Source organism: Muntiacus reevesi, chromosome 10, assembly GCF_963930625.1.
Source record: "Muntiacus reevesi chromosome 10, mMunRee1.1, whole genome shotgun sequence".
Taxonomy (NCBI): Eukaryota; Metazoa; Chordata; class Mammalia; order Artiodactyla; family Cervidae; genus Muntiacus; species Muntiacus reevesi.
In genome coordinates, this window is record NC_089258.1 from 45,615,913 (window position 1) to 45,628,298 (window position 12,386).

The 12,386-nt window shown below is 40.3% G+C and overlaps 1 protein-coding gene across 1 annotated transcript in view; it reads right to left on the reverse strand.

Annotated features, from left to right (window-relative positions):
• The window catches only part of LOC136176275 (CUB and sushi domain-containing protein 1), a 1,594,796-nt gene that overhangs the window by 177,367 nt on the left and 1,405,043 nt on the right, over nt 1-12,386 (reverse strand). The window contains exons 38-39 of the mRNA XM_065946402.1: nt 10,925-10,994; nt 7,231-7,347 (exon numbers count right to left, since the gene is read on the reverse strand). Coding sequence (XP_065802474.1) covers nt 7,231-7,347; nt 10,925-10,994 — 187 coding nt within the window. The remainder of the gene's footprint in view (nt 1-7,230; nt 7,348-10,924; nt 10,995-12,386) is intronic.

Genomic DNA, 12,386 nt, shown 5'->3' on the forward strand with positions numbered 1-12,386 from the left:
TTTATCAAGGAAGAAGCCAATATAGATCTAACAAAACACAACAAACTTTAGAAGTGGCTTTTAAGTGGATGCTCATACCATCGCACAAGAAATTTCTCAGTTTGAAAACTGTTTTGACTGTGTAGTGCCTGCAATGCAAATTACTGATGTTTTTGCAAGAAACCCACTCTGAAAAATGCCACTCTGACTCTCACAACTGAATCTATTTTAACAAGAGGCCAAGGCTATCCAAAGGACCCACGCTGCTGGTATAATATTGATCAGTGTACCAGATAAGCTACTGTTGATAATGTAGAAGAGAATCAAAATAACTTAAAGAGTTATTTGCTATAGTATTGTGGCATGTTTGAAAATTTGACTATTGTGCTTGAAATACTTCTTAATTCACTTGCAAGTTTATTCAGAATGCCAAAGACATTAGTTTTTGCATAAATCAAGGCAATTGAGTTAGGTTTATAAAGTCTAAACTAAGAAAACCAACAGCTATTGTAGATCATTCTCTCAGCATGTGAGGAAAGCTTTATTTTGTGGTATTCTTCTCTTTATATATACATAAAGCTCTTTTTATCCATCTATCCATATATATAAAGCTCTTTTTATCTATCAAGATATATATATATGTATATATATTATATATATATATTACTTTTCATCTAATATATCTGACACATTTCCTAGGTTTCAGGAAATTAAAGATATTGTTATATAAAAGATCATGTTTGCAAGGGTTACCTTACTTAAGTATAAATGCTGAGAAAATATAAAGCCAACATATCTACTTAGTATTGATGGAACATAGGTAATGAAAGCTGAATTCAGTCAAAAAAAAAAAAAAAGAGAGAAGAAGAAGAAAAGCTCATGCAAAGAGTAATAGGGAAGAACAACCTAAAGCTACTCAATAATTTTAAAATTATTCAATAAACACAATTTTATCAATTATGGAGAAAACTTTGTTAGGAAGAACAAAAGCGTGAATAATGGCCTTTCTGGTTGGACACAGTGTAAGTCCATTATCACGCTTGGGGTTCAGTTTACCAAGGTGACCACGGTTATTGCCATCATTTCACAGGTGAGCAGAATAAGGTACAGGAAGGCTGGGTGTGATGTCCCAGGTAACACAGCAAAGGCAGAGTTAGACTGACACCAACTCTGATGGACAGAGAACTCATGTTTGCTGGTTTAGCATGGAAACATGCTAGACAAAAGCTAACCATCTCATGATGTTAAACATATTACAAATTTTTGGAGAAAATTATTTTGTATTAACATTTTCACCCTAGTTTGATACAGAAAATTGGAAGGAAGTAGAAGGCAGAATATTTCAGGAAGAGACTCAAAAAGTAAAAAGCAGAAGGAAGACTTTCAGTGAAAGGTCTTTAATAAGACAACAAAACCTGGGTCATTTTTAGAATGAGCAACTCAGTTTGTATCACACAGTCCAAGTGTATGTACAACAACACATGAGTGGGGAGGGAAGGAACAGGCCGGCCTGGGGCTGGCCTGACTGTCCTAATGCCAGGCATCACAGATGACCGACATGCAACAAAGCTCTATATTTAAAACATTTCTGTAAATGTGAAAAAAATGTCAAGCATGTCTCTGTTGGAGAGACTTACATAAGCTAATTCATTTTCTTTCTAAATCCCAGTAAATACAATCAGTTGAAAGAAATTTGGAAGCAAGGAAAGAAGAAAGAAAGAGGGAGGGAATGAAAGAGACAGATAAAGAAAGAGAGAGAGAGGGGGAGGGAGAAAGTAAAGAAGGAGAAAGGCAGGCAGGAAGGAGAGAAGGCAAGACCAATGACTCCTAGCCCGTCCTTCTCACCCGTCCCCTCTCTGGACCTGCTGTGAGAGCTGAGCCACTTGACCAGTCTGTAAGCCACAGGTCTGTTCGTATCTGATCTATTCCCTTACCAACTGTTGAACTAAAAACAGTTTGTTTTTATAGCCCGGCCCAAAATCTGACAATAAAGAGGTTTTTGTTTTTGTTTTTATGACTAACTAATAAACTATACTAATGGATTAAAAAAAATTTTTTTTGGTGGCCAAAAATATTTTTGATGATATCAAAAAATATTTTGGTATCAAGGCCCAGAACCCCTATGGTCCACAGAGTTTCACAAACACCCATCACATTCTTCACAGGAGGAAGAACACAGAAGCCAACACAAGAACAAGCAAAAACGAATGATGAATTACTGAAATTTCTATTTTTCATCCAAAAACTATGAGATAGGATGTGAAACTAGGGCAGATTATAGAACACTTAAAATACTTATTTCCTTTTTGGGTATAAAATCAAATGGCAGGGAAACGGCTTAAAACAGGCTCATTTCAGATGTGCATAGGCAGATGTCAGATGAATTCATCCAGAGATACATTTGAAATTCACAGAGCAGCCCGCTCGAGAAAGAAATGAGAGACAGCAAGCAGATCAAGGGGCGCAAAAACCCTAAAAGATGGCCAATATCTCCAAAGTAAAGGACATAGTGAAAGTGGCCTTTCACTGATTTGGGATTAATCTTGAAATGGAAATGGAATTATGAAAACTATAATTTTATGAAAAATTAGCATATTAAGCAGGATAAAGTGTCCAGCCACATATCAAATCACCTAATATGTATCAGGAAAGAGAACTGAGCCCAGCTCTAATCTGGCTTAGAATGGAATTTTTAGCTATCTAATTTTCAGCGAATTGTGTCCAGTTTGACATCATGAAGCCAAAATGAAGGGATTAAAATAAGCATAACCTAGTTATCCTCTTATTATCTCACAGAATACCAAAAATGTGTTATTGCAACAGGAAAACCAATCTGAATGCCCATCTAGGGTGAAATTTACACTGACTGTCATTACACATTGGAAATTAAGTGTCAGGAAAAGGCATCTGCAGAAAGGATTTTGAATCTGGACTTGACAAAAGTTTGAATACATAAGCTGACCAATAGCTTCAGAGTTAAACTCTTGTCTCTTAGTTAACAGACCCTGTGGACAGTAAGTATTCTACCGTACATCTTCTGTGCATAATAAACATATAGCAAATGAGTGAATAGTTTCAGAATTCAGAGAGAATATTCTAAAAGTCTTTTGTATCCTCCCTATGCCTCTAGACGGCCCAAAGGCATAGCCAATTCTGACCCCATAGTGTGTGATGTAAGTGCAAGGGTTTCAAATATAAAAGGTAAAGCAGAAAAAACAAACTTGATTTAATCTCTGTTAACTATGCTTTTAGAAACTTTCAAAAAAACAGACAGAAGTTCTGTGTTGATTGGGCTCACACTCAAAGCCACACAAAACAGCAACCCAAATTTGTGGAAAGGAAAGGAAACCAAACAACATCAGAGCATTTGACCTAGTCATGAAGAACAGTGGACAGTCAGGTAATGCCTTCTCCATGTCAGGCATTGCTTCAGAGCAGCTGTAGGAGAATGATATTTTATGGTATTCATTTTAAAGATAAGGGACAAAAGTTCCAAAGCATGTCCGTAACTTGCAAATTCATACCAGCAGTTACTGGCAGAACTAGGATTTCTACTCATCTACACTCAGAGCCCAACGACATAAGGGATCACCATGTACCATGCCTGCCCCTCAGATGGAGTCCAGTGACTGCACGCTTGCAACAGGGCAGGGCCCTATGGTCCTTTACCTCCCATGTCCTCAGCCTGCCTTTTGTCTGGGGAAAAACCTTAGCCAATGAATAAGTTTAATCAGAGAACTGAGAAAATGCAGTAACAAAACAGTCAAAAGAGGCCAAATAATAATAATGATAATAATGTGCTCTCACTAAGCGTAGTCAAGAACTTTTAGTTCTGTCTCATAGGCTATAAATAATAATCTGAACCGTGTCCTGCAAGCTGTGTTACAGACACTGAAAGCTCCCCAGCAGGTGGAGAAGTTAACTACAAGATGACTAATCTGTAGTCGTGACATGAGCTGCCACAGTTCTGAGAACTGGCCTCAAGGAAATGGGACAAACCAACACTGAAGCTGAAGACTGAAACTGTGCTTAAAACAATCAAGATGCTGGTCAGACCACCGATGACCAACTTGAAGAGGACCGTCAGAGCTGGCTGTGCTGTTTCCACATGTAGCTCCTTCCCCCAGCCTATGACAGCTCTTGTCCACTGACCCTCATTGGCCGGGAGGGGAGTCAGACTTTGGACAGAGGTCCGCCCTCCTCATCGAAAGCCGGCATCAAAATCAAGCAAAACTTCCTTCCCGCCAACCTGGCCTCTTTACTGACTTTAGAGTGGGGAGCAGCTGGAACCCTGCTTTCGGTAACATGCTCTCACTGAGGCTGGATGCAGAAAGCAGTTGTCAGGGGGGTGAGTAATTAGCAAGTGGAGACATAGGTGGGCTTTCATGTGATACCAGAGCGACAGGTCATTTTACATATATAACTAAGCTATGGTCCATGGGTGTGGGAGAGAAGTAGGATTAATCAGAAGAATTATGTGACTGAGTTGGCTCCTGCTGAACAAGTGTGTCGGACATCTAACAGGCAGTCCCATGTATATTTGGTTGTGTGAAAAGATAAAAAATATTGCAACAAAATCTTCCACTGATGAAAAACATCTAATCTGCTTTTTCTCAAGAAAAAGCACTGCTGTCTCATATTCTGGATAAGTGTGTCTTTCAGGGCTGGGGGAATTGGAGATACCTGTACCATAATTATTAGCAAAATAGCCATTAATACCTAAGCAACCCAAATCAAAACTGACAATCCAGGAAACAGGAATACACATGCCCCTTTCCTGTTTTAAAATTTCATGTTTAGGAGTATATTTGTAGATTACACAACTTGACAGAGAAACCTAGTGTGGTACTTATATGTAATCTGTAGCAAATTATTCTGAAGCATAACTATCTATTTTAAAAAGTTAGGGACAGTCATACTATTTTGCATGTATTTAGGACTTCAGGCATAAAGTTCCTTTTGGCTTATTCAACATGCTTTTTTAAGCCTAGTGCTGAGCAATATCAAACATTTTAAAGACAAGTAACTTTAATCATAATTTTCCATAATTCTTTTTAAAATTTCAACCTTTCTTGAAATAAATGCTTTCTTAGGCTCATAGATCATGATCATGAGGTCAGAAGATCCCTGTTCTTTTTTCCCTGAATTATTGTCTTGAGTACTGGTTTCTCAATGAGGGAACAGTGAGGCTGGGAAAATAAACTAATGAAATGTACATAACCATTCAGGAGTAAAATGTTTCTAATGAGGTTTGAAAGGAAAGTGGGAAGGATTTGAAACAACAATTTAAAAACCAGCTAGTATTTTGCTGTTGTTATTTACAACACGCCAAGCCCTATACTAAATTTCTTGCCTGAACTGTTTCAGTGAATACTCCATAACCCTGTGTGGTCATTTCATTTTTAGAGATGAGGAAAGTGAGGTTCCTGGGGTTCACTCAGTTCAGTAGCCTATACTATCCTTATTTTCCTAGTAAGTGTGTGGCCCTCAAGATGCTAAGGCCCTGTTGGAACCTCGCAGGTCAACTCTAACTCCAATCTAGCCCCTGACATCTGACTCCAAACACAGAACCGACCCTGTCCAGATCTTGAGATCCTCAGGGTAAGAAAACAGACTAGGCTTTGAGGATGGCTGAGCCAACGTTGGTTAAAGTCAAAGGCCTCTGTTTGGTATAGCACGGGGCAGAATTACAGCCTCCCTGCTCAGAGAGTTCATTGTTTAAAAAATAACATTTAAAAACGTGAAACAAATAGAGCACCTCTGTGACCGCTGTGAACTGTCCGCCCTTCCTTATGCCTCCACACTCCGGGGACACTTCAGGAGTCATGGAGCTGAATCTCAGGTATGCTCTCCCCAGTGGGGGCCTCTTTTCCTTCCACGCCGCTCCCTTATGCCCTCCCTCTTAGCTGCCCTCAGCTGAGCAGGTGGACCTCCCCCCTTTTCTCCTCCTGGCACAGACTCTTAAAGCAAGAGCTTTGAAAACTTAATTAAAATATATAACCTTCTTCCAGGGCAACAATTTCCACTTCTGCTTCTGTCCACCCATCATTCAGCTAACATTCACTTAGTGCATAATATGGACATCCTGGGACATTCCCCGAGTATCTAATCTGGCACCCTCATCCAGTGTGTATTCTTAGGACAACTGCAGGTGGGGAGTCCCAGGGATGGCGGAGTCTGGTGGGCGACCTGCCGTCTATGGGGTTGCACAGAGTCGGACACGACTGAAGTGACTTAGCAGCAGCAGCAGCAGCAGAAGCAGCAAGTGGGGAAAATCCAAATTAATGAACTAAAATATAAGGAAACCATGAGGCAGATGAGGAGAGGCATGACAGAGAATCAAAATTTCACAAAGACTGTGCATTTCTGAAGCAGGCCAGAATGGAATTTTAGTGTATGTAACAATTAAAATTATGAATTATTTAAGGTAGGTAACATGGAAGTTCATAACTAAATGTGATTTTTAACATTTAGGTAATTTTCATAAACCTAAATCAATGCAAGGAGTAATGACAAAAATGTATAAGACAATACTAAAATGAATCATAAGCTGAAAAACACTTTAAAAATTATTTGAAAGAAACCACTACCATTATTGACTTCCAGTGACAGATTATTGAAGGTAGTATAATGAATAAAGAGCTTGATGATTGAAATAGGGATGCTACATCTTGCACTGCATGTGACTACTACATCATCATTCTGCCAATTTAGTTTGCCTTGAAAAGATGTGTACAGCCAAACAGAATTTTCCATTTCTTTTTTTTTTTCCATTTATTTTTATTAGTTGGAGGCTAATTACTTTACAATATTGTAGTGGTTTTTGCCATACATTGACATGAATCAGCCATGGATTTACATGTATTCCCCATCCCGATCTCCCCTCCCACCTCCCTCTCCACCTGGATCCCTCTGGGTCTTCCCAGTGCAACAGCCCCGAGCACTTGTCTCATGCATCCAAAAAAATGTGGCTTACAGATTTAAGTAAAGCGTTGGCAGAATAACTTTGAGAACAGAAAGTTATTTGAAAAGTCAGTTTGCACAGAGTCCAAAAGTCTGTGCAAACTGACTTTTCAAATAACTTTGTTCTCAAAGTTATTCTGCCAACACTTTATTTAAATCTGTAAGCCACATTCAATTAAAGACACAGTTAGGTCAACAGAATAAGGCTCACTTTTTACTTAGTCTAATTCTTTCCTAGGAATATATTAAAAGTTGGATCTTGAGGAATTAAAAAACATCATCACTCACCATAGCCTATGGGCAGGGAGATCTTCCAGGTGCAGTCCAGGTTGTTGGGGTAGGTGCCGGGGAACCCGGGGCTCAGGACCACTCCCCCCATGCTGCTCAAGGTGCCCCCGCAGGTCGCTGTTAGAATGACAAGTGGAGTGAGTGCCCGGGGGGGCCATGGCTTTCTAGGACAATTCACTCTCCCCACCCCCAAGTGAGTGTGCTACCCAGAAGCAAGTCTTCAGAAATGCATTTGCCCCTAGCTTCAGCACATACAGAAATGGGATGCCCTTTAGTTATTTCTGGGTCTAGTTCTCCCTGCTGAGCATCCGTGGATTAAGAATAAAGACAGGTCTTCATAGTTTATCTCCTCCTGGTCCACAGAGGCTCTCAGAACAGCTTGGTCAAGCTTACACATTTTGGTCAGGATCCTATTGTCTTCCAGGTTCTGAGTGGTTGTACTGGTTACTACTTACTGATCGTTAGTCATGTGCTCACCTGTAGGCTGAGATAAACACAGTTCACTGCTTGATTTTCATCCCAACCCTAAAGGGTGGGTATTATTATCATCCCACTTTACAGACAAGGAAACCAGGTATGAGGAGATTAAGGAATTTGTCTAAGGGTACACCCCTGGCAAATAGCACAAGCGAAATTTTATTTCAGCTCCATCTGGTTCTAGAATCCAAGTTTCTTTGTTAGCTTTAAGATTTATTTTATTGATTTAATTTTTGGCTGCACTGAGTCTCAGTTGCGGCATGTGGGCCTTCTCGAGCTGTAGCGAGGGGCGGGGGCTACTCTTCGTTGCAGTGCGTGGGCTTCTCATTGTGGCGGCTTCTCTTGCTGCAAAGCACGGGCCAGAGGGTGTGCAGGCTTCAGTGGCTGCAGCTCAGAGTGTGGGTTCAGTAGCTGTGGCACACGGGCTTAGCTGCCCTGCAGCAGGTGGGATCTTCCTGGAGCAGGGATCAAACCTGTGTTCCCTGTATTGGCAGGTGGGTTCCGAACCACTGGACTGCCAGGGAAGCCCCCTAGAATCCAAGTTTTAACCAGGATGTTACCTTCAGAATTCTTCCCAGCTTTGGAATGCAGCTAACTGAGACCACTTTCTCTGCAACAAATCTCACACTGTGAAGATGGGTGTGACTGTAAGTTCTCATCCCTGGACTTACCTTGGTTACGCAAGTTTTACACTGTTAACGCTGAGGTTTGATAGTAAAGAAACATGACTGACTTTATAACACACATGCCAAATAATATAGGTTGAAGCAGATGAAGTTCTAATACTTGAACTTGCCCATTTCTGACCTATTAAAATGGTGATTTCTTGTATTTCAAATCAAACATGCAAATGATGCTGTTTCTTTCAAGGAAGCCACAGGAAAAGGCTTTACTCACATTCTAACAATGCTCTTACTAGGCAAGATAATTTCAGGAGGCTGATCTCAGAGACCCTCAAGATGTTTTTTTTTTTAATGACAGAGGTAGAAAGACTTTATCTGTTTTGGGTAAATTTGATATGAGGAAAAATTTGAACATCTTATAAAAAGTTTAATGAATATGGTAATTGTTCAAGCTAGGGAACCCTAGTCTGGGTGTCAACAGTGTGCAAGTTAAAAATGTTAAGTTTTTAAAAAACTTTGAATGTATGTTTGTGGGTGAGTGAAAAATTCCAGCAATGTTTTAAACATTAACTTTGTTGCTATCTGGGGAATAACTTCTCAGGTTAACTCTTTGCGGGAGACACCACTTGTTTGAGAATAAAGGCTCTGGTCTGCTTTTACCCACAAGTCTGTGGGTGCTGTTGCAGATACTGGTGGGTCTGAGCAGCGATCCTTCATGGATTTGGCAGTGATGTTCCCTCAGTGCCCCCAGGACTCTTACAACCTGCACTGAGGTTAAACATGCAGGTCCAAGCACAAACCACATCAATGATGGAAATACCAAAACCACTGTGAAATATAAGTGACATTTGTGCCATTTTGATTTTGAGCATGTTTTTTTACCAAGAAGAGAAAAGAGATTGGAAATTATAAAATATGAAAACATCTGTGTATATCTTCACTGAGGACTGAGACTGTCTTGTAGGAACAGCCAACCCAGTGCCTGAATGATGGAACTGATCATCAAGACCCATGTCTTTACATCAGGACCATGATGATCATCCCAGGAAAGAGGAGGGGCCTGATATGAGTGCGAATCCTGCAGGCTCACAGTGACAATCTAATTCCTTAAGTGCTTCGTTACCACATCATATGACTGTGCCTTTGTTCATCTCAAAACCCAAGAACCACTGGACCGGCGTGCAAACACAGCTCCGAAAGCCATGCATCAATCCCTTTTTCCTTTGTGATATTTTAAAAGCCCATCAATGGGCCGCTCTTACTTTATATTCATCTAGTGACACCATCATGTTCCTTCAGCTCCACCCTCAAGTTTGAGTCCCCTCCCCAGGCTCACTGTCCACCAGCAGTTGGCGGCCTGACGTCCGGCCTCCTGCTGGAGAAACTCCCTCCTTGCCAGACCCTTTCTTATTGTTAAATAGTGTATTCAAAGAGTTACTGGCAAACTGCTATTGCTAAAGGACAAAGTGTTTATCTTGATAAACGAGCAAGGGACCATGGGTTTTCACTGGGTTATGTGTCTTATTTTATGCAGATTCCTGATCTTCTGGTGACAACACACGGGATTTTTGTTCCAGGGTACAGGCCACGCCCTGGCTGAGGGACCCCATGGTACATGGAATGCCATGTCAGTGCCAGCCCTGACCCACAACCTGGCCATCCTGGGACTTGTCACGATGCTCAAAATAGTGTCGGGCAGGCACTGGGCTTCCCAGGTGGTGCTGGTGGGAAAGAACCCACTGCCAATGCAAACACAGGAGGACAGCACAGCAACCCACAGTATTCTCTCCTGGGAAATCCCATGGACAGAGGAGCCTGCTAGGCTACATCCATGGGGCTTCGAAGAGTCGGACCTGACTTAGTGACAAAACACCAAGAACATATGAAACATGCAGAATAAAAACAGAATCAATTTCATTTGGCTAATATAGGTAAGCTATTTGAAAAAAAATCTCCTCACATAATACAGAGTGCCAGCAAGGGCACATCATTTGATTGAAAATCCACTGTGAGTTGATTTCATTTCAAAGTTTAAAATATATGAATCTCCAAGTCTAAGGGAAAGTTCTTCATTTAAAAGCTAGAGATGGATGTTCTGTGCCTGAGTCCCTATCCTGATGAGCCCATCCACAAGAGCAGCTGCCTTTATAGCAAATACTTTTTGATATAAAATAGTGTCCCTCCAACTTCACACCACTTATTGGCACTTCTGAATTTTGTTTCTGGAGATGTGGTTTTCCTGAGGCATAAACAGGACCCTTCTCAGACTCTCAGACCAGCTATGTTGATTCCTTCTCATGCATTAATCCACTGGCTTCTGACATGCATGGGATGTGTGGTTAGTGCCTGGAGCTAGCTGGCATCTAATCCCTGTCGGCTGGTCCAGGGATGCTGGAAAAGCAGAGCACCCACATCCAGGGGGAGAAGATGTCCAATCTCAGTTACACCTCTACGGCATTATTAAGCTATTATCTAACAGATGTTTGAAAGGAATTTAAAAGTTCATCTTTGAAGCCCAAAAGGAGCTCAGGAAGATCACCATTGCATTATTGAGAATGTTCGCAGCAACACAAGGACGGAAGGAGTGTCCGTACCAATGCAGAGGGGAGATGGGTAGTTCCAACGCCGCACGGTCCCCGGCATACAGGAGATGTGGGAACGGCCCTGCTCGAGAAAAGATTAAATGAAATTCACTAGCTGAACATGGAGTACTGAAGGCTTCAGTGTTTGCAAGAATATCTGTATTCTCTTGGGTTTTCCCTTTTGATTTAATTACAAATGTAAAAAAAATCAAACCCGTGAAATCTATTCTACTAATGTGTATTTATGAATCTCATTTGGAATCAAAATAGAAAAAAAAAACCCATAATCACTGTACTTCTTGTCACTAAAATAAAAATCTTGTAATGTGCCTTTCAGTGGTCTGTATTTCTGCCAATATGCTTTCCTAATGCTTAAGATGCTGAACTGAATTGAACTAAGTAAGTCTTTTTTTTTTTAAGTCATCAAAAGTTATCACTTTGATACCAATTTGGTCAAATGATTAGGAAATATTAGGTCTTGAAGGGTGAAATGTCACTGGTAAGTAATCTGCTTATGCAAAGGTAACTTTCACGGTTGCCTATGGTTCACAAGCAACTCACACAATCTTTATGGTTTAGCAAAAAATTGGGTCAGTTCCTCCTATATTGGAGAAAAAGGGAGACTTAATATTCATTTTACTATCAGTCTCACAAGCTGTCAAATTAATGCTTCTGCAATGAAATTAATCCTCATCGCTCAGGATCTCTTTAGCCTTTAAATATATGAAGTTTTCAACTTTTCAACCTTGAAAAAATTTGTCCTGTTCTTCCTGTTTTAAAAATCAAACAGCAGTGGGTTAAATTCTCAGTGCTTTGGGTTAAAATTTCTTTTATGATGAAAGAAGGTAGTGAATGGGCATCCCTGTGTGCAGACTATTCATGTTTACTTTCTTCCTCATTGTGACTTGGTGGGCTTATGTGACACGTGTGCTAACCTTGTGAATTTCCATTTGCCAAACAGAACTGGCACAGAGGCAGATGACAAACACATCTTTAACTCATGTTAAATAGTCCCAGCCATGTTGGGAACGCATCAAACAAGAATTTCCACTAAGGCTGTTATCAATGACAAACCAATTCCCCAAGCTTAGGAAGATTTCACACTCGATTTGTCTGCCACAGAACTCATTTACTCCTATTTCCTAACATTCTTAAAAGTTGCTACAGTACAGGAAGACGACATTTATACTTAAAGAAGACACTCAGGACAATGCTCTTCCTGCCAGATTTCATGCTCTGTGTCTTCTCATTCTCTAATCTATTACATTATCTTTAATAAATTTGTTCCCAAATTTTGGACAAGCATAAAGTATAAAAGCCTTCAGAGACATTTATGGAAGACTACCAATAAAATGGTTATATATTACCAACCTAGGGCATATTCCATTATTGATTTCAACAAAGATATTTCATATTAATGATTCCAGCTAAAATTTTTATACTGGATCCAAACAAGACAGGAATTTGTGTATTT